We start from the raw sequence: 26,922 nt of genomic DNA, 5'->3' as shown, positions 1-26,922 counted from the left end.
GGAATATTAGCTTCTGGTAACAAGGTAACAGCTTTCTGTTCCTTTTATCACGAAATGTTCTGCATACTATTCGAATGTTTCAGGTGAAGAAGGGAGATTTCCACAGTAATTATAGGCACACGAGCCACTGATTGAACATTGACTACCATATTTCAAAAAAATAGATGGCTTTTACAGTAATCCAAGGAAAAGGTCACATTAGGATACTGCTAATCAATTTGGGGATTGTGTTTTTCGAAGCCAGGCAGTACCTAGCACAACAGGAAAATCAGATGAGCCAATAAGAGCTCATGAACTGTTTTCACAGTGTCCTCTTTCTATCGCCATTACAATAGGTTGAGGTTCTTGATATATTTTCCAGAACTAAGAACTGTGCAGTTAATTCCTCAAGTTAGTTCTAGTTTATCCTTATCGCAAATAGAAAGGTATTTTTCTGTGGCATGCTTTGTATCAATAAATTAGCTGGATGCACCTCAATCAATCAGTTTCAATATTGGCAAAGGACCTGAGGTAATAGCAATAGTAATTTTGATATGGAAATAAGATCGGCTGACGGCAGAGTTGAGGAGTGGAAACACTAGATCTTTGTCTGCATTTTAATATATAGCAAAGCCTTTTCTCTGTAGATGATGGCACTTTCAAATGACATGGCCTTACAAAGGTTACGCACAGTGGACTTTGGCTACCCATGGTGGATTGATGGCAGGGCCTGGCTAGAGGTTCTGTCTTACAGAAACCCCTCATGTGTGCACGCCCTTCACTCTGTTCACTGCCCACTGCGGAATGGCTGCAGGGTCTGGCCGGAGGCCAGGCTCTGTGGCTAACCTCCACAGCTTCTTTTCTTAGAAAACCACCAAGTAATTAGAAAACAATTTTAAACCAGTTCAAATGGTGAATAAAATCCAGAAAATGTATTCTGCTGGCAATCTTGAAACCTCAGTCTAAACATCTTCCAGTTCTCCGTTTCTCACTTCTCCATGTTTCTCTTAAATTTCCTTCTCCTGATCTTTTTCACCAGAGCAAACCATTTTGGGTCCATAAAAAGAAAAATCACAGCAAAACCACTAAACAGTCTCATCTGCTGCAGAGCTCTACTACGGCAAGGAGTGCAATATTCTGTGCAACATAGTAAATAAATATTTGCATGTTGAGAAATACTGTCTATGGTTCATAAGGATCTGTTATTCCTCTGCGTTCCTGGAAAATAGTCATCGATCATCTTGCTGCTCTGAAAATGCAGTTCAAATCCCCAGTACAAGGCTTAAAACATTGAGAAATTGTGATGTAAAACAAATAGAGTGAGTTAAATGTTGCACTTAGGTGTCCCCTACCAATCAAACAATATATGTTAATTTGTTTTCTTACCAAACACATATTGTTCAATATATGGGGTTCCCAGAACTTATTTTTAGATTCACAGTACTTAGAAAGAAGTCCCACTTCTGTGATTGTGCTAGAGCTGTGGATCCTGATAAAGACATGTGGTACCGTAGCATTTTTTCTATTGGAAGTGTCATGGGGGAACTGTAAATCTTGAAAAAACAAAATACAAAATACAAAGTCACCACCGAGTAGTTACAGTTAGGTCAGTCTTTCCATAGAAAATGCATTTTTTTGTTGCTAGTAACTTTTCGCACGATTTTGATAAATCTACACAAGACTTTCCAAAGAAGTGCTGTTTTTGCCTAGATTGTGCTTAAAATGTTTCAGGGTGATCTGTGAAGCAGACGTCGAGAAAAAAAGAATGGTCCCAAAACACAAACTCCCCATGTATTTTCCAAAGACTTCTTTAAGAAGTGATTCTGCAAAACCTGCTGAACAGAAATACACCAAATTTGGAAGCTAGATCTTGGTCCACAGGTTGTCCTTTTTATTATTACTTGGTATAAATCTGATTAGTAGTTTTTGGGAAATTAAGGTTTAAAAAGATTTGTATCTGGAAGGTTGGATTGCCAACTTAAAAATAGATCATTCTGATAGGCCCACAGAGATTTTTTGTCCTGGGGTGATTTCACTCCTGCAGGAGTGAGACTAGCGTAGGGATACTGTGTCTCCCTAGGCCCTATGGGAGGGGACCTCCCAGGACCAAAATAAAAAAATTAAAAAATATTTGCCACAATCGTGCTGGAGTCCCGGACGCCATTTTGTCAATGACGTCTCAAATGACATCACTGTGTAATGAGTGATGTAATATGTGATGCCATAAGCAGTGCATTACAGGGGCGCAAGTTATAGTTAACTCAGGTAATTATAACTGCTGAATTTCTCTGGTTTTGTGGAAGTACATTCAGGACCTAACTATAACGTCCCTGTAACCTTTGAATTTTTTCAGTGCATTTCAGTGCATTTCAGTGCATTTCTAAGGTTTTTTAAATTCTATTTGCTAACTAAATCATCCTTGTAACCTTTGTTTTTTTCAGTGATTCCATCCCCAGGGTCCAAATTGTTTTCATGGGGATGGTGATGCACAGACCTGCTCCCCGTGCTGTTTTTGACCCCAGGCAGCCTATGTATTTATTAAGGGAACAGGGGTCACGTGGCCCACCCGCCCTGGGTCTTAAGAAGGCCCTGGGGACCCTGCACCCCAGGGTCATAACTTAAGGTTAAAGGGAGGGGGTCCACACTTCCCCCCTCCAAAAGCATTTATTGGCCCCAGGAATCCCATCCCCTGGGACCGGCTCAGGTACTGTGTCCCCTGGGAACCCATCCCTAAGATACAGTATTTTCCCTCCCTGCACCAGCTATGTTTGCTCCCATCTGACTTTAGGTCTAAACTTAGTCTTCTCTGCCCGAACACAGACCTAAAGATAATACTCGTAATAGCCCTTTGTAAATTCTCAAAATTGTTAACTTAGACTTTGGGTCCAAAGTCTAAGTTTACTTTTGTGAATCTGGCCCTTTGTGTTTTCCCTCATTCTATGGGCGGGAGCAATGATGGCTCTCACATGATGCAAGAAGCTGCAAGGGCCTTGGTGCTCCCCCCGCATTCCCCAACGTGTGCATCATGTGTGCCCTGGGAAGGCACTGGAGCGCCCACCTATTATAAAGTCAGGCCCTGAGAGATGGCATCCTGGTGGCCATAATAAGCTCAGGGAGAGGGGCGGTGCAGTCCCTCTCCCATTGTCATATACATACCGCCCTGGGGATGGGGTCTCCAGGGCCTTATGAGGCTTGGGGAGGGGGGGCAGTGTGGCCTGCCTCCCCTTTTTATTAGATGCAACCCCGGGAGAAGGTCTCTGAAGCCTGCACAGCCCCACTCCCCTTTAAAAAAATGAGACTGTCCTCCTCCTCTTAAACTTTGTTTTCAGGGGATAGGGTCCAAGGGACATAAGAAGGCTCAGGGAGCAGCGTCTCCCCTTTTTGTGGTATTTGTCCCCAAGGATGGGGTCCCTGGGGCCTAAAAAGGTATGATCTTTCCAGTGGGGGCCGAGATAAAGGGAGGATCCCAAATCTGTTTTTCCAATACAATTATTATTAGGAAAATTAAATAATGAGACAGTAAAAAAATGAGGTATGCAATTACACCAAATTTGGCAGGAAACTAAGTTGGTCATTATGACCTTCACTGTCAGGTGACAGCCACACCAGCGATAGCGGCAGTACCATCACCAGGCCGGTGGTAATGACCACCAAGTAATGACCATGTCGGTGATCCCTCCCATAGACAGCCAATGTACCACACCAACCGAGAGCACGGTACGACCGCTGAACATAGCGGTAGCCACCTACAGGCAGGCGAAGGACATGGATCCCACCTCCATATTAGGACATAGCACACCGCCAGGATTTCCGGGGCGGTAGCAACGACACCAAAAGCCTGGCAGAAACACATCATATAAAAGGAGACACTCACATCCAGGGACACAGAGGAGTCCACAGCCGCCATGGAACCTGAACTGCAAGTCTTCCCAATGCTGTACCACGCCATGGCCATCCTGGAGCACCTAAGCAGACGAAGACGATGGCGGTAAGTACAGCCGCCTAGCACACAAAGGAGGGAGGAAGGGAGGGGAGAGTGATACACACACGCACAACACACACACCATACACACACAGCACACACACAGATCCAGCTGCAGAGTAAAACGATGGTAACAGTACCCAGGAGCAAAGAAAGCCAGGACACATAACTCTGTTCCAACCACTGTAATCATGTTGGATGAATATTCAAAATCCCAAAACACACACAACTGCATATATACATGCAGGCCCAAACGCCAGTCCAAAGTCTCTAATGCCTACATGGCAAAGTCCAAGCCCCAACTTGACTTCTGACAACATTGGGACTCCACTGTTCAGGGGCATCATGTTGAAAATGGCTAGGCACCTCAGAGGGCGGGGTGTGGTGGGTGGTGGACGTCTCATTGGGAGGGGACTCCATGCCCACTGGTTCTGGAGGGGTTACCTTGCCTACTGGTTCTGGAGGAGGCTCCTTTGCCACTGGTTCTGGAGGGGGCTTCTTGCACACTGGTTTTTGAGGGGGCTCCTTGCCTACTGGTTCTGGAGGGGGGTCCTTGCCCTCTGCTTCTGGAGGGGGCTCCTGGCCCTCTAGTGATGGAGGGGGCTCCTTGCCCACTGGATCTGGAAGGGGCTCCTTGCCCTCTGCTTCTGGATGGGCCCCTTGCACACTGGTTCTGGACGGTGCTCTATTGTCTCAGTTTTGTGAGGGGCCTTCTTGGCCTCAGTTTTGTGTGGGGCCTCCTTGGCCTTAGATTTGTGAGGGGCCTCCTTGGCCTTAGTTTTGGGAGCGGCCTCTTTGGCCTTTGTCTTGGGAAGGGTCTCCTTGGCCTTTGTCCTGGGAGGGAACTCCTTGGCCCTAGGTTTTGGAGGTGTCTCCATGGTCTTGGTTGTCTGTTTAGGAGGGGTGGCACTTTAGCCCTCCATTTTGGGGGCGGAGGAGTGTCCTTGGGGTGGGGGGCCGGCTCTCACTCATGTGCCTCTTAGTGGCAGCTGGAGACTTTGGAGTAGAACAGTGTCAGACCGGGTGCTTGAGGTACTGGGCTGGGGTGGTGAGACCTTCCTCTTATGGGCAAGATGTGGGGAAGGAAAGAGGTCTAGGCGGGAAAGGAAAAGCTTCTTAGGGCCAATTTTGAGGGATGTGGGAGGAGGGATGGGAGTGGAGGTAGAGGGAATGGTTGGAGGAGGAGAAGGTGTGCTGGACTTGGGTGAAAGTGCATGGACAGTGTGCATCTGTGAGGTGGATGGCTGTTGGGGGTCTGAGTGCGCGCGTTTGTGTGTCTTTGGAGGGAGGCAGACAGGGTGGTGGAGGTCAAACAAGATGTGTGGATGGATATTTTGGTGGTGTCTGCAAGTGAGCTGTGTGTGCTGCATGATGTGGTGATGGTGGTAGTGGTGACTGCGCATGTGGTGTGTAGGGTGCATGTCTGCGGATCTGCTGTTGTGGTGACTGTGGGCAAGGCTGTGCAGGTGGCAGGTTCAGGGACTGTTGGTGCAGTGCATGCAGGTGTTATTGCAGATGTGACTGTGAGGAAGAAGAAGGAGGGAGAAACAGTGGAGGCAGTGCATGATGTTGTGTGTGCATCTGTGTATTGGCTGTATGAGTGCTTGTGGGCTGAAGTGTGCTGCCTGTGTTTGTCTGTGCGAGTCTTGTGTGATGCTTTGTGTGCATGCTTTTCTGAATGTGTGCGTGGGATGGGTTGGGAGTGAGGAGACTGGGACAAGTGGTAGTTGGAGGGGGACGGAAGAAACAGGGACACTGGCTGCCGTCATTGAAGAGGCCAGAGCCTAAAAGGACCTCTGTAGGGCCACCAAGCCACCGTGAATGCCTCTCCAGGAAGGCATTGAATTGCTGCATCTGGGATGCCAGCCCCTAGATGGCACTGACTATGGTTGACTGCCCTACAGAGATGGATCTCAGGAGGTCATTAGCCTCCTCACCGAGGGCAGCAGGGCTGATTGGCGCAGGCCCTGAGGTGCCTGGGGCGAAGGAGATGCCCGCCTTTCTGGGTGAGAGGGTATGGGCAACTTGGTGGGGGGCTACTGGGAGGGCGGTGTTGGTACGGAGGGGCGGTAGAACCTGTAGCTGGGGTGGTCCCAGAGGGTTCACCCACCACCAGGGAGCTCCCATCGGAGGAGGAATCAGTCAGTTGTATCAGCTCCTGTCCCCGCCGTGGTGCTCCCCTCGTCCTCCGTCCCACTGGTCCCCTCAGCGTCGGTGGACTCGGCCTCCTGGGTCCCGTGGGCTGCAGCTCCCTTACTCGCCAGTGCACCTGCTCCTTTGCCAGATGACAGGATGACAAAATGAGAGCGGGGGAGAAAGAAAGGGAGCACAGGGTCAATCACAGCACCAACAGCACAGATGTCATACACATCACTGTCACACACTGAGTCTGAGAATGGGCAGTATGGACCACACTGGCATACCATTGGCTAAGTACCACAGCAGGTAGGAGCCAAACACTGCCAGCTACACACCAACTGGGACCAACTACGCCCTGTCTGCCATGGAAAGCAAGCTACCAAGCTATCAAAAACATGCATTTCACCGTATTAACCTAAGCTGGACCACACAGCAATGTCTAAACTGCCATATTGGGGCATCCACTGACTAGTACCCTGCACACAAATCCCATGCCAGGCAACAGAAATGGTTGTCAAACACACTGTACTCCGCCCCTTGTGGCTGCTGTGATGCCCTCAAGTGCCCATCCAGCTCGGAGTAGGCCACCGCCAGTATGCAGGCCATCAGGGGGGTCAGGTTCCGGCGGGCACGCCTTCCTCACTGGGAGGCCATCCCCAGCTGGACCTCCGCGGTCTTCCGGGCCAAGCCTCTCACTCCTCCCACTGTTTTCTGCAGTGGGTGCTCCGCTTGCTATAGGCCCCCAGAGTCCGCACGTCCTTGGCGATGGCATGCCACAACCCCTTCTTCTGATGGGTGCTGACCTGCAGAAGAAACACAAACCATGGGACACCATGAACCAGACAATCCAGCCTGTCGCACGTATGGTCTACACACTGTATTTTCCCCACATCAGGCACACACATGAGGCGTACCCCAGCATTAACACTGCCACCAGCCATACCACCCCCAAATAACACACTGGCAGCACACACACATCTCTATGCAGCCATGTTGTATGTAACGTATCCATGGTGTACCTTGTTGGTATGGGGACCCATGCAGCTGCATATACAGGGGTAGGACCCCATCCACGAGCCTCTCCAACTCCTCCGACATGAAGGCTGGGGCCCTTTGCCCTGTAGCACGTGCCATGGCAGGTTCTAGACACAGGTCACAGCAGCAAACGCAGTGGAGATTTCGTCCTGTGGAAAGTCAGGAATCAACTGAAGTGGTAGAAATAAAATGGCAGTCACGTCCACAGCAGTGAACACTGTCACCGCTGGCGTTGATCATCATTGGTTCCCATACTCCATAGAGGGCCATGTTAGCCAATGAGGAATTGCACGGCGGTGCTGGCCGCCTCCCGCCATGACGCGAACGCCGGTGGGATACAGAACAGGCGGTTGCCATTTTCTAATGCTAGTTTGTACACACCTAGACAGTTCCAGTGTTCAACATACAAGCATGCTCTGTGTATACTGCTGTAGTGTGTTTATGGTTCCTGTTGTCACTCCCTTCTTACTTCTGGGTCCCTTCGCTACCAACCACTGCCGAGGAATAGGAAGAGGAGGCAAGCACCCTTGTGGACTTGGTTACACTGGAGGACAGGCACATCATACTCACCTATTGTCTGGACAGGACCACTATCACAGTGCTGTGTGCAGAATTTGAGCCTGATCAGCTACCTGCTATCCGTTGCACCATAGTCACACCCCCTCTTGTTCAGGTACTCTCAGTGCTCCATTTCCTAGCAACAGGCTCTTTCCAGGTGACAGTGGGCTTGGCCGCAGGAATGTCTCAGCCAATGTTCTCTATTGTGCTTGCAAGGGCTTTTGCAGCCTTGCTCAAACACATGTGCAGCTACATTGCATTCCCCCAGGTAGATGATTTACGCACTGTGAAGGCTGGATTCTATGCAATGGGACATTGTAATGAAATTTGTGTTTTGACCACTGACTCCACGTTGCACTGAGTCTTGCAGCACACAGTCACATTAGTGACCACCAACTTCATTTTGCCTATTGACTTTATTTTAGCATTAGCCACTACCACGTTAAAAACTGCTAATATTTTTCAATGATACAATGTGCTTCTTGCTCATGTTTTTATTCTGCATGTTTGTGTGCTCTTTCTCACCAAGGGCTTAGGTTGATAAGAATGTACTAGGACGGCAGGGAACGGTTTTGTTTTGATAGAGGGCTCCTTAGGATTTTGGCCAATTCCCAATGTGTTGTTTTCAAAGCTGACCTACAGTAACCATCATTTTTGAATGATAATCTTAAGCAGTGGGAGGGAGTTTCTAGAATTCTCCTCTCTTGTTTGTTAAAAGTATATAAGAGAGCCAGGTCAATGGTGGGGAGATTCAGAGATCTCAATCAGGATTGAGACGTCAAATGGCTGATATATTTACCCTGAGGGTAGATCTCTCTTTCTCGTTGCAGTCGAACTGGGGTCAACGACTTGCAGGCATGAGAAGGATGAAGCACTAGATAGGCCCCATGGTGATGAATTTTTACTAATTATTTGCTTTGAATTGTATATAAATATATATGTCAATATAGGTATTTGTATCTTTGCATGTATATATATTTGCTGTGGATATGGCAGTGGAGAATCATTTGTACATGTTGTGTGAAATACAGAGTAGCCCACTGAAATTGGCAGGAGTTGAAATGCATTCTTGAAAAGCTTACACCCAGCAAGATGTTATGGATGTTAAAGATATATTCATGGAGCTTTTGCAGAGTAAAATGCAGATGATTAATTCAGACAAGACAGGGACCATCTCAAAATGTGATGTTTCTAGGAATTCAGTGGAATCCAGAACATAGAGTGGTGTTGCTACAGGCAAAACAAAAGATTTTAGAGTTTGCCGCTTCACGCACTGTGATCATGAGATTGTTTGATTTTTGGAGACAGCATGACCATCATCTGAGTAAAATCTTAACCCTTTGGTACAAAGTGACCAGAAAAAAACATGAGTTTGAATGGGGTGAAGAGCAGCGGTGTGCTTTTGATTTGGCACAAGAAGCAATTCAACAGGCTTCAGACTTGCAGACACTACAGGAAGGAGACATTGTGTTGCTTGTAACTGTCCAGGAACAATATGTAGATTGGAGCCGGTGGCAAAAGCAAAGAAGAACAGGAGTGTCCCTGGGGTTCTGGACTAAAACATTATATGATGGGACTCTGAAAAACTGATGAGAGCATTTAAATGAAGCCCTCCAGATGATTCTGACCATTACAAAATGCTGAAACTCCCCTGAGACAACCACATGTGGCCACCAACACCATTGTGTACTAGGAAATAAAACCTGGAGCTTCAGCTGCTTACAGAGCCACACCAGAATCTGCAGGTCTTGACCTACATACTTACAAAATTGCCCAACTTGTCATAATTCCAGTATATGGAGGATTGGTGAGGAAGGGGACTGCCACAGACCTTCTGACAGTACAAGGAAAGGGAGGTTTTGGTTCAACTGACAAAAGCCCTGGTGCTAAAGTGTGGGTGAAATACCCAAATGGCCCTCCAGAACCTGCAGAAATTATAGACCAGGGAACATGGGTGCACATTTCAGCTGACATATGATATTTGCAAGAAAGATCATACTTGTTTCTTTTACAGATCATACTACGACTTGCCTCTGACCATGAGTGTGCTGTGTGGTCTCCCTTCGGGCGTGTGTGTGTGGGATCTGGAGGGATAGGAAACCCAACCTGACCCTGATTGATCAATCACGTTGTGCAACACCCTTGCTGCTTTTGAAGGGCAATACCTATGGATCCATTTGGCTCAAGTTGTGCTTCCCAGATCAAAGTTCTGCATGGGAATAATGTAGAGTACCATGAATGTCCTATCAACCTGTTTGATTGCAATTCTAATGGAACCAACCACATGGCTTGTTATCACCTTGTGAATGCTGCCAGTCACATTAAACATGTTTAAGTTGCCAGTTGGCTGACTATTCTCATGTGGAAACGTCACTTTTACCTACATTCCAACAAACATAACAGGTGGACCGTGTACCTTTACATTATTAGGACTCATGATGTTTCCATCTAACTCTATACAGACACGTTATCCTAGAGACACTATTTAATTAAGTGAAGACTGTGATTCAGTTATTATCCCAATCACAATATATAAGCTTAAGTCTTTCTATTGTAGGTGTGACTGGTTTAGCTGTCTAAAATACCTGAATGATAAATAAGTTAATAACCCTTCTATTGCTTTATAGTGATTGCTCTTTTCATTCCGTTATGTTGCTATGTACAATGCATACCTAATTTGCTTGTAATGTTAAAAAAAAGAAGTGGATTTTAGGACTATAGGGTATATGTGTCACTGGTCAAAAGAGTGTAGTGTAATGATATTTGTGTTTTGACCACTGACTCCACGTTGCACTGAGCCTAGCAGCACACCGTCACGTTAGTGACCACCAACTTCATTTTGCTGAATGACTTTATTTTAGCATTAGCCACTACCACGTTAAAAGCTGCAAGTATTTTTCCATGATACAATGTGCTTCTTGCTCATGTTTTTATTCTGCATGTTTGTGTGCTCTTTCTCACCAAGGGATTAGGCTGATAAGAATGTACTAGGATGGCAGGGAACGGTTTTGTTTTGATAGAGGCCACCTAGGGATTTTGGCCAGTTCCCAACATGTTCTTTTCAAAGCTGACCTAAAGTAACCAGCATTTTCTTAATAATAAACTTATGTAGTGGGAGTGAGTTTCTAGAATTCTCCTCTCTTTGTTTGTTAAAAGTATGTAAGAGACCCAGGTCAACGGTGCGGAGATGCAGATATCTCAATCAGGATTGATACGTCAAATGCCTGATATATTTCCAAGATAGGTCCCATGGTGATTAATTTTTACTAATTATTTGCTTTGCATTGTGTATAAATATATATGTCAATATAGGTATTTGTATCTTTGCATGTGTATATTTTCTGTGTATATAGCAGTGGAGAATCATTTGTACATGTTTTCATTTTATTGCTGGGACCATTTTTAAACATGTGCTTTCAGCATGCTAATCTCCTTTACGAACCTTGTGAAGTGATTTATAAGTGTCTTCTTTAGACTGTCTTCTTTAGAATGTCCAGATGGTGTTCCTTGCTGACCAGTACATCTCCAACGTCACTGCCAAGTATCCTGGGTCAGTGCATGAAGCCTTTGTCCTGAGGAATACCAGTGTCCCACAGCTAATGGCACAACTACAGAGGCACAGAGTGTGGCTTATAGGTGAGCCTGAGCCCCCAAAGCATGTATTTCAGTGTATGCCTTCAGGAGTCATACCCCATCCCATTGTGCAGGGCTAATGTGGGTCCCTCACTTCCTGCAAGTGATTCCGGCTTCCTAAACCTGTTGTGGCTCCTGACCCCTGTTAGGAATCATAGAACCGGGGCTAAGAATAGGTACAATGATGCTCATGGGCATACCAGGAGGGCTGTTGAAAGGACCTTCGGGATCCTGAAGGCCAGAATCAGGTGCCTCCATCTGACTGGTGGATCTCTATGCTACTCCCCTGAAAAGGTCTGCAGGATTATTGCTGTGTGCTGCATGTTGCACAATTTGACCCTTAGACGGCATGTGCCCTATCTGCAGGAGGAGGAGGGTGGCAATGCAGCTGTGGCAGCAGTGGACACTGAGGACAGTGAGGAGAAGGAAGAGGAGGAGGAGGAGGATGTGGACAACAGGACACATATGATCCAGCAGTACTTCCAACAACACAGGTAAGACTGTTTAACTAAACATTTCTCCATTTCACTGTTGTGCTGTATGACTGTAGCATAATGCCAGTCTTTACCTTTGCATCCCAACTGACTGTGACCTATGCCTTCCCTTATTTCAGATGTTGCTGTGGTTACAACAGTGTAATGCTGTGATGTTTACAGACTGCTGAGATACATTTGTAGGATGGATCAACATATCATTAGACATTTACACAGGATCATGCAGATCATTACAGTTCAATACATTTGACATTACCTTCAGATAATGCACTATTACTCAAGTTGTGTCCAAGGGTGTTTATTAAAAATTTGTATACAGTGTAAAGTGCAATAGAGTGGGGTGATGGTTAGGAATAGTCCAGTGTAGTGGGTCAGTCTGTTTGTAGCACAGATCCAGTGCCCAATGGGCCATAGGAAGGGGAGCAATGGCAGTTCAAAGTGGACAAGGTGACACAGTGGAACACAAGGGGGAAATTCAGGAGGGGCTCATTTCCTGACAGTGGTCTTGGTCTTGGCAACTGTCTCTGTTGTCTGTCTGGGTCGCAGGGACCGTTTGCGGGGTGGTTCACCTTCTGCGGGGGGTGCTGGTGGCCTCTGGGTCCTGTAGCAGGGCCTCCGGTCAACTAGCTGCAGCAGATGTGGAGGACTGGTCAGTACACTGGCTAGTGGAAGGAGCCCCCTGGTGTGCTGTGTAGTCCCTCATGAACTTGGCCATAAAACCCAGCACCCCTGCAATGGATACCATGGTGGTGTTCAGGGCCTGCAATTCATGCTTTATCTCCTGGTGGTGTTCCCCCTGAAGCCGCTGGTTCTCCTGCATGATGTTTATCACCTGACCCATCGGGTCCTGGGATTGTTGGTAAGCCCCCAGGACATTAGTGAGTGACTCCTGGGTAGTCGGTTCCCTGGGCCTGTCTTCCCCCTGGCGCACAGCTGTCCTCCACTGTCCCTGGCCCCCGGTGCCTGTGTCCACTGAACAGTTTGCCCACTCCCACTGACCCCAGGACCCTCATTGTCTTGCCTGTGAGGTGTGGACTGGGGTCCCTGTACAGGTGGGCACACTACTGATTGACGTGTCCTGGGTACAGGGTTCTGGGGACAATGCTTGTTTGCTGTGGTGTTGGATTCTGAGGGGGGAGGCTCTATAGGTGGCTGGTGTGGGCTGGGGTAGCCGACTGACCAGTGGTCCCTGATGGGCCAGGGAGTTCATCCAGATCTAGAGCTCCAGAGTTGCTGTCATCATTGGGGGCATCTTGTGGTGGGGGGCTGGGTAGCCGTGGCACTTCCTCGCCACTGAGATTGGCCGGGGAACCTGTGAGGATGTAAGTGGTGTATTATGCTACATGTATGTGACATATTATGCATCACTAGCTTCCCCTACACTATTGCTGTTGCCCTGCCACCTTTGGTTGTGAATGGTGATGGATTGTGGGATTGTTAGTTTTCCATGTACTAAGAAAGTGGAATGCGAACCACTAATGCACCCCTAGGCAAGTGTAGTGTGTAGAGGGTCGCTGGGAGTGTGAGAAAACACTAAGGGTGTAAAGGAGACCCCACCCAAGACCCTGGAAAGTAGGAGTAAAGTACTACTATTTCTCCAAAAAGACACTAAAGTTGTGATAAAGGGTTTTGCAAGGACCACAACAGACTGCAAATCACTGAAGACGGATTCCTGGACCCTAAGACCTGCAAAGGAAGGGGACCACGTCCAAGAGTCTCTAAAGTGTCCAGAGGGGGCAGGAGCCCACTAAACCCTGGAGAAAGATGCAAAATGGCTGCCTCTGGTTGGAAGAAGATGCTGGTTTTGCACCAACGAAAGGAGGTAGGAGGTTCTTCTTCATTCAGAAGATGATGTCCCACAGCGTGCTGGAGGATACAGAGCTGTTTCCTTGGCAAAATACCACAAACAAGCCTTGCTACCTGCAAGAGTCACCGTTGGAGAAAAAGAGTGCTGCCTGGGCCCAGGAAGGAGCAGGATGTCGCCACTTGGGAGAGGAGACAAAGGGGGCCCTCAGCAATGTAGAGAGCCCAGGGACAGGAAGGAAGCACCTTCAGAAGTCCTTGAACACGGGTTCAAGAAGACTGAACACAGCACTCGTCTCAACACTGCAAAGAGAGGTCCCACAACACCGGAGGTCAATTCAGGGAGCTGAGCATCACAGGACAGAGTGCTGGGGACCTAGGCTCAGCTGTGCATGCAGGATTTTTGGAAATGTGCACAGAAGCCCTTGTAGCTGCAGACCGCACGGTGCACAGGATTACTGTCTGGGGAGGGGAGGCAAGGACTTACCTCCTCCAAATTTGGACAGCTGGACTTCTGGACAGTCTGGGTCACTTGGGTCCACCACCTGTGTTCCAGGGGCCACACTCGTCAGGATGAGAGGGGACCCAGAGTACTGGTGAAGCTGAAGTTTGGTGCTTGCTGAAGCAGGAGGAAGATTCCATCGACCCACTGGAGATTTATTCGTGGCTTCCAGTGCAGGGTGAAGGCAGGCAGCCCCCAGAGCATGCACCACCAGGAAACAGTAAAAAAAGCTGGCAGGATTAGGCACTACAATGTCGCTGGTAGGCTTCTGGCTACTTTGTTGCAGTTTTGCAGGCGTCCTGGAGCAGTCAGCGGTCCATCCTTGGCAGAAGTCAAAGAGAGAGGTGCAGAGGAGTCCTGCTGGATTCTTGCAAGTCGTAATCTGATGAAAAGCCCACTGGAGAGACCCTAAATAGCCCATAGATGAGGATCGGCTACCTAGTCAGGTATGCACCTATCAGGAGGGGTCTCTGGCATCACCTGCTGCCACTGGACACTCAGAGGCCTCCAGAGTGCCCCCACACCTCTGGAAACAAGATGGCAGAGGTCTGGGACACACTGGAGGAGCTCTGGGAACCACCCCAGGGGTGGTGATGGACAGGGGAGTGGTCACTCCCCTTTCCGTTGTCCAGTTTTGCGCCAGAGCAGGGACTGGGGGTTCCCTAAACCGTGTAGACTGGCTTATGCAAGGAGGGCACCATCTGTGCCCTTCAAAGCATTTCCAGAGGCTGGGAGAGGCTACCCCTCCCCCGTCTTTAACACCTATTTCCAAAGAGAGAGGGTGTAACACCCTGCTGTCAAAGGAAATGCTTTGTTCTGCCCTCCTGGGACTGGACTGCCCAGACCCCACGAGGACAGAAGCCTGTCTGTGAGGTGGCAGCAACTGTAGCTGCAGAGAAAACCCCAGAGAGCTGATTTGGCAGTACTGGGGGTCCATAGTGGAGCCCCCAGGATGCATGGAATTTGCTCCCCAATACCAGATTTGGAATGGGGGACAACTCCATGATCTTAGACATGTTACATGGCCATATTCGGAGGTACCATTGTGAAGCTACATGTAGGTATTGACCTATATGTAGTGCACGCCTGTAATGGTGTCCCCGCAATCACAAAGTCCAGGGAAATGGCTCTGAACTATGTGGGGCACCTTTGCTAGTGTAAGGGTGCCCTCACACTTAGCAGCTTTGCACCTAACCTTCAGCAAGTGAAGGTTAGACATATAGGTGACTTATAAGTTACTTAAGTGCAGTGAAAATGGCTGTGAAATAAAGTGTGCAATGGCAGTCCTGTGTAAAGGTTTGTCTGAGCTCCCTATGGGTGGAAAAAGAAATGCTGCAGCCCATATGGATCTCCTGGAACCCCAATGCCCTTGATACCTAGGTACCATATACTAGGGACTTATAAGGGGGGTCCAGTATGCCAATTGGAATTGGTAAATGTAGTCACTAGCCTATAGTGACAAATGTAAAGGCAGAGAGAGCATGAGCACTGAGGTTCTGATTAGCAGAGCCTCAGTGACACAGTTAGGCACTACACAGGCATACACATTTAGGCCACAAACTATGATCACTGGGGTCCTGACTAGCAGGATCCCAGTGAGACAGGCAAAAACATACTGACATACATGTAAAATTGGGGGTAACATGCCAAGAAAGATGGTACTTTCCTACACACAAGGGATTGGGCCAGGCAGTCTCCCCCCCCCCAAAAGGGGCCTCAGGGGATGGGGACTCTGGGGCCGAGATTAGCCTTGGGAGGAAGGCCTCACAGCTCCCCTCCCCCCAAAAAAGATTAATGGGGCCACTCCATCCTCTGCAGCAGACTGCACGACTTTGGCATCCAAGACAAAGCCCTGAACTGGATCAGGTCTTTCCTCACCGGAAGAACACAGACTACCACCATTCACATCAGAAACCAAAGACACTTGATGCGGAGTGCCCCAAAGATCCTCACTGAGTCCGACGCTTTTCAACGTCTACATAGCCCCATTCGCCATGGTCACCAGACAATATGAGCTAAGCATAGTCTCCTAAGTGGACGACACCCAACTGATCCTCTCCATGTCCGAGGTCTCTGCGTAAGCGAAGAGGAACTTCCACAACGGGATGAAAGCAGTCACCGCCTGGATGGAGGCTATCTGCCTCAAGCTCAACTCAGGCAAGACTGAGATCCTCCACCCCTTATGCCTGGAACGACTCCTGGTGGCCCACTGCACTGGGTTACGCCCACAGACCATGCGCGCAACCTAGGCATCATCCTGGACTCCACTCTATCGATGACCCACCAAATTAATGCTGTCTCCTCATCAAGCTTCTACAGTCTCCATCTCCTGCAGAAGATCTTCAAATGGATTCCCCCCGACACCAGTAAGACAGTCATCCATGCACTCATCACCAGCAAACTGGACTACGACAATGCACTATATGCCGACATTACTAAGAAACTCCAATCAAGACTACTATGAGTCCAGAATGCAGCAGCAAGATTCATCCTGGACACCCACCCGACACAGCTGAATCTCCTCCCACCACAGAGACCTACACTAGCTCCCAGTTAACAAGCGCATCACATACAAACTCCTGATCCACACCTTCAAGGCACTGCACAACACAGGACCAGCATACCTCAACCACCAACTCACCTTCTACATACCCAACAGATATCTCTGTTCCTCCCAGCTCGCCCTTGCAGCCATCCCCAAAATCGAGAAAAGTACGGCAGGAGGAAGAACCTTCTCCGACCTAACAGCCTGGACATGGAACACATTTCCCCTCAAGCTCAGGCAGACCACATCACTGAAAAGGTTCAGGAAGGACCTCAAGACCTGACTCTTCGACTGAGCAACATGCCTTCATTCAGCGCCTTGAGACCCTATGGGTGATTAGCTGCGCTTTAGAAGTCCTGATTGATTTGATTTGATTTGAACAACTCAGAAAACTTCTACCTATCTTACGAGTGGCTCTAACACTTGGAGAGATTGTACTAGGAAGGGCAGCAGGCAGCAGTGCCATGGTAAGGAGACCTGCAGTGTGGATGGGAAGTGGCGGCTACGCCACTGTGGGGGTGTCCAAGAGAAAGGAGAGTCGTATATTGATGCTACTGCATCACCTTGTTTGTTCACTTTATGGGTGTTATCTTTAGGAGGCTTTAAGGTACATTCAGAACATAACATAATCGATAAATCAATAATGACATAGATCTCCCTCAATCATCATCAAACATAAATGTTGCACAAATGAAACTCAGAAAATATAAAGCATTCTCTTCTATTTGTGATCACAATGCAAGCAAAATCAACAGTGAAAGTCAGACATGAACCTTAAGAGGCTCACATTTACTCACACACAGGATACAAGGTCCCTTGTTTTCCATATGAAATCGGTCTTTAGATTCAAGACCCACCTGACCAGGAAAATACAATTAGATATTAACTAAATCTTCGGTGACTTCTAAATCCAAACCTCGACCTCTCTGACTTTGTCACATGGATGTCATTTAACCCCTTGGGGGCCGCGGGCGAGCTGGTCTTGTCCAGACACACGGTTCCCGTGTGCCTGGGTCGAGACCAGCTTGTCCTGCACCCGGCCCACACCCCCCAGTCGGGGATGGAAGGGGAATCATTTCCACTTCCACCCCCACCCCCGCCCTTACCCCCCAGTGATGTCTGATGATGTCAGTGTGCAAATCGCGCACTGACCTCATCAGAGGTCACCTCGGATTGCGCTGGAAGCTTCCCGGAAAAGAAATGCAAAAGCATTTCTCTTCCGACCGGGAGGTGGGGCGGGAGAGACATGAAAGGCCACTAAACACCAGTTTTTTTTTTTTTATATATCAATAAGGGGAGCGGCCCCTTAGGCCCGGGGGGGGGGGGGAGAAAACCCCAGGACATCAGGGATAATTTGTTTTTGTTTATTTTTATTTTTTTATGTGTGGGGAGTGACCCCTTAGGCAAGGGTAGCTCCCGGGGGCCAAATTATTTTTAGGCCATTGGCCTAATATAATTAGGCTGATCTACCACTAGACACCAGGGAATTTTGTTTTCATCACACTTGCGCATTAGGGGCCAAAGTATTTTTAGGCCATTTCTGCCCCCCCCCTGTACCATCTGTATGCAATATCTATTTGTCCCACTTGCTATGTTCAACATTAACCTCCCTCAGGATCAGGTTTACACTTAACAAATACTATTTCGCAAGTAAAAAATTAAAATGCTTCTAGTCCTAGACTTTCATCTGGAATCCTAATTTGCTGTGAGAGAGGAAATCTTGTGTCAATTTCAGATGACTCTTACAAAGCTCAAAGGCAACCACTAAGGTTGCTGATTGGGAAGGGGAGAGAGAAATTAATGGCTGGAGGCTAAAGCCTCCCTAACAGAATACAATACACATAAAGGTATACTACCACATTCTTAGCTCCAGGCCCAAATTGTGGAGCATGGAACATATTGTAATCCTTCCACGGGGACTACAACACAACTTGTGATGTTTGTAAGATGAACCAGACTGAATTCCTAGCAAACAAGAACATTTGGCACCATAAGCGACTCAATTCTAACAGTCCATTTACACCATGTCTGCATACAAATCAAGTAACTAGACTGCATATCCATCCATCCTTTGAGATAGATCTGCCGTTCACCTTAATGCAGCTATGTTTTGGCACATGGTGTCCCCTAGTAAATCAGTATTGCACTAAAGTCACCAACTAACTGTAGGACAATACTCCAACACTGGAATCATATACAACCACTAACAAAGCTTTGGCATCAAATACCTTTCTGACCCTAGTCTGTGTGAGTCGAAAAACTAAATGTATGAGATAGCTCTGTCTGAAACAGAGCCCCGCCACACAATCCACCCAACAGATCGCCATGCTGTAACACACATTACAGACAGCAACAGCTCCAAAACGTCATACCAATGGCAGGGATGTCATATGCAAATCACAATAACTTAACACAAGTGGATTTGACTCAGGGGACAAGGTAACTGTATACACAAGTGGGAACGCAGTAAAAGTGACAGAACCCAGACTTTAGGAAATGGATATTGCTAGCTAAAGAAAAGAGATCATTAATTATGGGACGGAAAGCTGCTGCTTTAGTGGGTGAGGGGTACTATTGCATGGCAGGGGTCAAGTTGTTGGCAGTATGGGATGAATTTTACTGAGTACAGAATGGACAAGTCAGACTGCAGGGGATTATCTCTGACTGCAAGTGATAGCTCAACAAGTGGAGGTAGGATGTCAGTGATCAATGACTGCTGAGTGAAAGGTTATTGACAGCAGGAAATAGAGTTTGAGGACAAAATGGGCGTGAATTAACTTTCTGAGTGATGGTGTGAAGGATCTCCAATAACAGGAGAGAAGCTCTCGTAAAAGGCTGCATTAGGGAAATCACTGATTGCTGTGGGGTTTCACTTATTGCAGCATGTGGAGATAGTTGCCTGCTTGATCGTGTTTACTTACTGAAAATAAATTTTAGTGAATTCAGAATGGGGAGATTGCTGACATCAAGGGCTGTGGGTGCTGAGCAGACGTTAGCTTTGTGGCTGCACTACACCAGCACTCAGATAGCCCTGGTAACTGTGATGTTCCCATCTCAGAAAAGTCAGAAATAGACCGTGCCTCCTGAGATCTAGGTGGTTCAGCTGGTACTCACGTGTGGCTCTTGTTTCCTCAGCTCAGCAAGTTTTGGAAGTTTCCTCTTGGTGGACTCCCATGGAGACATGGCAACCCTAGTAATGAACCGAATGCTGTGATAGGCTTTGGCACAGGAGAGGTTCAAGGCAAAATCTTGGCATTGTTCTTCTACATCATTTGAATAGTTTTCCAGAGCTGTCTGGTTGGCAGAGGCATAGTGGAATGGCCTAAGCAGCAGCTCTCGGTTGATACCAGGCAGCACATAGGAGCCCAATACCAGGACCATGACAAGGAGCCCGCAGAAAAGGCTGATCAGTCTGCCTCTACTCAGGCATGTGCTCACACTCCGGCTGGAGAACTGCTCTGTCCTCATCTCCAAGACTTCCAGCAAGTTCATGTGTCTGCCAGGAGTACCTGCTTCAGTTCCTGATATCGGCAACACTTCTCCCCTGGGGGGCTGAGTTTATTCGTAACCAGGCTTGCTCCTGGAAACAAGGCACTGCAGTTTATGCACAGTCCATATAAGGGCAGCTTCATCATCACCATCTACTTAGCTCCTCCTTGGACAGGCATCATGCATGTTCAGGACAATCCAGTTTAAACTTTAAGACATAAAATCCAAAAATCAACCGAAAGTAAACTGTCATCTTTAAAATTTTGATTCATCCAATTGAGACCTTGTGCAATCAAAGCATTTGAGTACAGCGACTGGTTTCAGAGAATGATGGAACCTTCCAAGGATTCAGGAGGGCATTAATCTCATACCATTTGATATCAAAAACAGCAAGCAATGGGAAGTCATGAGAATGAGCCTCCAAGGACAGGGCCTGGAATTGAATTTGTGATGTTGTGGTGTGGCAGTGCCAAAATCAATTTTCACACCTAAAATGAAACAAAAGAGAAAATGTGTTAGACCCAATATAAATCTGCATTTTAAAAAGAATATTTTGCTCAGACAGGTGACTAACTGACTGGCTGCATTTACCTAGTTCTCACTACTCTCCTGGCCTTTTGGCACTGTAGCCTCACAGTCTGCTGATACATTCCACAGAGCTTCATACACACTCACACACACATACACACAGATATATTATTCACTTAAAAAAGCAAAGTTTACAGTACGTTATAGTTGGGTTCACATTTTACTCGTGCAAAACCATAGAAATTTAGCAGTTGTAGTTTTGATTAGCTCAAGTAACTATAACTTGTGCCCTCTTGACGCTAGAAGGTGGAGAGGTTCGGAGAGGGCAGGAGCAGATAGTTGGAGAACTTGGGATGGGAGATGAGTCAAGGGAATAGAGGAAGTTATTTAGCTAACTGGTTGCACAGGTGAGAGGTGGGTTGATGTTCCACTCCATTCCTTCAACTTATTTCTTCCCTCTGCAGATGGGTACAGCCAGGTAAAGCTCACCAACCCTGTAACCAAGAGAGTGAGGTGCACCACTTAGGGTGCTCAACCTAGTGCAGCCTTTTATGATTAGACAGACCTGGAGGCTGATGTGGAAAAGGGAGACACATAATGCACTCACTGCTATCTTTAACCACCAGTCAATGTACATGTCACAGTAACTCTGCACAGCTAAGGTGAGTACATGAATAATACCAACTTGAGACTGGTTGTGCGTGAGTCATGTAAACGTGCATGGGCCTGCATATGTACATATACATGGCTCTGTAAAATAAATATAGAATGCACATAAATTGTTTGTAAGTGCATATATTCTACATCTGACATTCTCAGCAACTGGGGCTGTATCCTTCATTCTTCCTCCACTGCATGACATGTTAACTTAGACAAATTTACAATTCTGAAGTGTAAACCTGGTTATCTTCCTATTCTGGTGGTTGGAGGCAGGCCTGCTTATACATGTGATTAGAAGCACCCTGGCACATCTAAGTCCGATGCTTGCTCCAATGTTCTCTTCCCCTGGAACTAGCTCACCTGAGAGGGCATAAAAAACAAGGAAGGGAGGCCATGTTGCTGTTGATGCACAGATCCTCCACTATTGTGCAGCAAAAAAACACTTTTCCTATGGAAACTAGGTCCTAACTATGACTACCTACTGCCAAACGCTAGTAGGTAATATATATATACACACACGCACACATATATGTGCATACATAGTTAGGTTAAAATGTCAGTTAAACCATCACACTTTAAATCAAAAAACACACATGCTGAAATTCATCAGTTATATTTAACTGAAGTAACTATAACTTATGCCTCTGCCATGCACAGTGTTGTCATCAATGATGTAATTTCAGATGTTGTATTGATATTATCAATGATGTCATACAATATGTCATGCATGATATATTATATGTGGTCATAAGCAGTGCATGGTGAAGGTGCAAGTTATAGTTATTTCATTTAACTATAACTGGTGACTTTTGATGAACTGTTGTGGTTTTCAGAGTTTAAAAAGTTACAGTTTAACTGATATTTCAACCTAACTATAACATTACTTTAACCTTAGTTTTTTTAGTGAACTTCTACGTTTTTTTTAGCAAGAAGTTATATTTTTTACCATACCTAATTAGGCTAACGCTGCGCCAATCCCTGTGCCCAACTGCCCATAAAGGGGCTACCCCCGCCACAGAAGGCGTTTGGCTATGCATGACTTGGGGTTGGCCAGACTCTGCACCTAACTCCATATGGGTGGCCAACACCCTGTTGCTGGTCAACATCCATAGTCTGGCAGCACCCCCCTTTAGTTTTTTGCGGTGCTGTGATACCAAAGTACTTTCTGGAAATTACACAGGGGTCACTTCCTGGAAATTACACAGGGGGTACTATTTACACTGAGCCTTGTGATGGTACCATGGTACCACAGGACTGTAAAAATGTTTTTAAATCTTTTTAAATTGATTCCTGGGAGGGCCAGGTAGTCAGGGTACCCCCAGCCTACCATGTATCCTATTTTTCTTTTGTGTTGTGAGACACAGGAATCAAGTCTTCATGTTGCGGCCGGCCAATCAGATCGCTTGTTTTCAGCCAACCTGACTCACTAGAGATATTAATGATCGTGAAAAACAGCAGCTTTAAAGTGTGACTTTAAAAGGGTAAAGACAAATGTTAATTTTATGTAGAACGAGTGGCTCTAAATTTTAAAAAAAACTGCAGAATGTGAAAAGTCAGAAATATACTCCTAAATTTGAAACAGATTGTGAATTTCATAGCATTTACGGAGGATCCCAGGAGTACTTTTAGAATTATAGAACGTCTGTGGATTTCTGGAGTTGTACTATGTTCAAAATATATGCATCCATAAAATCCATCTGGTCGAAAATAACATATATATATATATATATATATATGATGGAAATGATGCACTTGTGTGCGTTAGTAGCAAATGTAACTTTTTTTTAACCACACAGAAGATGTTGACTCCAGGAAAGAAACTCCATCCCTCACGCCACAGATGTTCCTTGCCCTTTCTGTCTTTGGAAAGGCCGTTAATCCTGCCTTAATTTACATGTATTTCCATGGTGGGAAACATTCTGGAGGAGATATGCTAATATCCAAAATGTAAGACTTTGTGGAAATTCACCTACTTGGGAAATTCATTCCACCCAAAAAGGTAGAAAATCCTGCCCTGAGCCCTAAACTTGTAAATACAGAAAGTGAGCCTCGCTCATGGATATTTTTTGAATTTGAAAATGCAATTTACAAATAAAATACTTCTTCAATCTACATTCTGCGAATCAGGATTAAGACATTTTGGGCCATATGTACGAACACTTTTTTCCATAGACACAGAATGGGGAAAAACCTTTGCTACATCTGGCCCTTTCTTCCCAAAGTGTGTTTTTTGGGCACCCAGGGATGTGCTAATATATTTGTGAAATGAGCTGTAAGGTATGATTAGAGGCTCTTGTGCAAGCCATGTATGTATTTCCCAAGTTTCACATAAAATATAATTTTAGAGGAAGAATGTCTTAAGAGGATCCTTTTCCAAAACCACGCAAAGAAATCAGCATTTGGGATGAAGCAAGATTACTGTGGTGGCCCCAACTCTGGAAATCGGCCTGGAGAGTATTTGGGGCTCATTAGGCAGACCATCTGCGGTATACTAGAAGATGAATTACTCTGACAAACCTGTAGCTCCCACCCCTCATTGAGGGGCGAGTAAACTACAAAGTTTTTGTTGGCAGTGTCCGCGGGCTCTGCCATCGGAAACTTTTAGCTTGTTACCCATAAACCACAGCACCTCCGTCAACAAGGCTAAATGCATGCCATATTTAGAGTAGGACGTCTGAAGTAGATTTTTCCTGCCCAGGTGTGCCTTGCCAGGCATGGAAGAACTGAGCAATGAAATTCAGGAATGCTCATTAGGTGCATATTGAAAGCTCCATGCGCATGAGTGGCATTTCCTGTTTGTGTTTTTTCATAAACAGCCCATGCACAGGGGGCTTGATTCTGAAAAACAATAACAAAAACACTTGCAGGACAATTCTCATAAAAAAAATCTCATCCAAAACGGCACCATAAAAATAATAATAAGGGCAGCACAAAAAATCCAAAATGGAAATCTAGGCAATATCTACCATGAAAGAAGACAGTGGTTGCCTTGGAATAGTGAACTCACTTTAAGCAGTATTTGAGAGAACAACAAATAATTAAAAATTGTCAGTGGCTGAATAAAGAAATAGAATTTCAAGATAGACACAATGTTATTAAAGAATGGCAAAAATAGAGTAACCAAAATTGGATTATCTCAGCGCACTCGAAGTTCAATAATGTATCATTAATTGTTAATGTCCAGGTTGCTGGGGGGGGGGGGGGGAGTATCATCCCCTGATCAAGGATGTGGATTCAATTACATATAGATGCGCTGTGCGGTCCTGTCACAGTGTCTCCCTCCGCACTCCTTGGTTGTTTCTTTTACATACTTGATAAATATTTGGAGCCCTCTTTTCGGGGAACAACCCAGGAGTGCGGAGGATGACACTGTAAAAGGACCACACAGTGCATCTATGTAAAAATACAGTAACAGCCCAGCCTGAAAAATAATCCAATGGAGTTATTAAATTAAGTATTTCAAGTGTTCCATGCGCAAAATGATTCGCGTAGCAATTTTTGGGACAGTATGGAAAAATATGTGAAGTTTAAAGCCTGTGACCATAAAGTTAAATTAGGTTGGTCTGCCAATAGCAGAAAACTACTGGTACGGAAAAAACAAGAAATATTGGCATAAGCACTTTCAGCAACTGTGCTCACCCAAAGAAGCAGGCTGCTCTGAATGTGGCAGCGGGACTGCTGGGTGCTGGTGCGGGTGGGACCTCCGCTCCCCCGGAGGTTTGGTGGCCCATGTGCCAAATCATAATTCACCCTGTTTGTCTTGTACAATCAAAGCCGCGATGTTGCGTGTCTGTTGTGGAATGTCTTTGCAAGACTAAGGCAGGATTGGAGCCCTAAAAAGACATTACTCCCAGTCCCAGTGTTCCTCGTCACAGTCCCCGCATCCTTACCCAGAGAGGAGTTACGATACAATTACGATGCAGTTTTGTGTTGAGTCTTATTAATAGTTTGATACATCTCGAAATACCTAATAACACTGCTTTGCGCTCGCCTTGATTCTAATGTATATTCTACTTATAAAAAAAAAATCGTAACTAGAAGTCAAAAACATTGTGGTATTGAATTTCGTATTGTTGATTTGATCTTACGTGCACATGCTGTGCTTTTGATTTTCTGGGTCTTCTATGCCATATATATTTCTTTGAACTACCATTTGTGGAGAGGCCTCACAAACTCCGGTCTCACTGCGACTTCATAATGACGGGAATACGGATATTCCAGTCTCTGTGAAAGTAACGCAGCAACTGAGTGACAGCGGGGAAAACGTAAATGGCTGTGATTTACTCTACCACGTGGATACGGAGCGGGTCGGAAGTCTCCCCATTACCCGATGAGCCATCAGAAAGCTGAAAAGTAACAACTCTTCTCAAGTTCACCCCGGATGTGGTAATCACCCTCTTGAGGCGTCCGAGCCGAGGCAACAATGGGGTTTGATTAAGGAAGTGGCTCCCACCAGTTAACTTCCAGTGACTCGGCTCTTTCAGTTAAGGCGCACCAGGTGGCGTGTGACTTCACAGCGCTTTTCTTTACGCGTTTCCACACTCCTCCATTCATTCATTCATTCATTCACACGACTGACCTTGTTCCAGCCTCGCGCCCCTTCAGATGTAGCTGTCCATGCAGCGGTGCGATCATTGAGACTGTCGGCACGAGAGGATGTGGACGTTAAAGCACCGACGAAACAACTGAATACACGAAGCAGAAATGGTCTGCATACACGCGTGGTCTTTTTTCTTCTTTAAGTTCGTAACCGAAGCTAAGTTTCAGCAGGCAGCGACCAACGATGAAAGCTCCGCAGTTATTTCTGAAACCACTGCTACTGTGGCAAACGAAACCACAATCTAAACTTTGCATAGTAATTAAAACCTAAAACCAGCACCAACCTTCGACATCACAAGACGTCTAACATTCCTGTAGTACAGCCTGCTCTTTCTCCGCCACCCTTCAGCACGCCACTCCGTGAAAACGGTAAAATGGAAGCGTTTTGTCGTGTCCAACATCTCAAGAATTGCTTCCTCAAGACTCCGCACACTTCTGCATTCAGTCTCAGAAGTGTCTAGTAACGTTTTATGTTGTTTGAAATTAGATATTTTTTATCCCGGTAAATGTCTTTGCTGTGTATGGATGGGCAGAGGGGCGTAGTTTCGCGGGACGGTTGGTGTTTGGGGTGTTACACCCCGGAATAAGTCTATTTTCTGCGAAATAGTTGGGTACCGAGTATATGTCAGATTTCAAACAAAAGTTTGACATGCACATTGATTACAACACATTTTCATTATATTTTCAATTGTATTACTTTTAAAGCACTAAATGATGATTTTACAGTGCACCAGGATACGGCAATCTTTGATCCGGCTCTACAGTCATTCCCACACCATCACCCTCGAACAGCGCCTCTCATCTCTGCACATCCCCTCTCTCACATGTACTTCATTTGTTTTAAAGCGCCTCTCTTACCAGCCTAGGGCGTTGGAGCACTTTACATCACACACACAAGCAGAGACTATGAATCATAGGGGTGTAAATCGGTGTATAGAAAATGTTGAAAAAAGGGGCTACAATGTGAAAGTTTCAC

The 26,922-nt window shown here is 46.3% G+C and overlaps 1 protein-coding gene across 1 annotated transcript in view; it reads right to left on the bottom strand.

Moving 5' to 3' along the window:
* Positions 1 to 26,922, bottom strand: part of CHST15 (carbohydrate sulfotransferase 15) — a 466,150-nt gene that overhangs the window by 171,879 nt on the left and 267,349 nt on the right. Inside the window, exon 3 of the mRNA XM_069239132.1 lies at positions 19,785 to 20,647. Coding sequence (XP_069095233.1) covers positions 19,785 to 20,162 — 378 coding nt within the window. The 5' untranslated portion in view covers positions 20,163 to 20,647. The remainder of the gene's footprint in view (positions 1 to 19,784; positions 20,648 to 26,922) is intronic.

The sequence above is a fragment of the Pleurodeles waltl genome, chromosome 6 (genome assembly GCF_031143425.1).
Source record: "Pleurodeles waltl isolate 20211129_DDA chromosome 6, aPleWal1.hap1.20221129, whole genome shotgun sequence".
Lineage (NCBI taxonomy): Eukaryota > Metazoa > Chordata > Amphibia > Caudata > Salamandridae > Pleurodeles > Pleurodeles waltl.
Note: the sequence above shows the minus strand (reverse complement) of the source record. Positions and strands in the feature narration are given on the sequence as shown.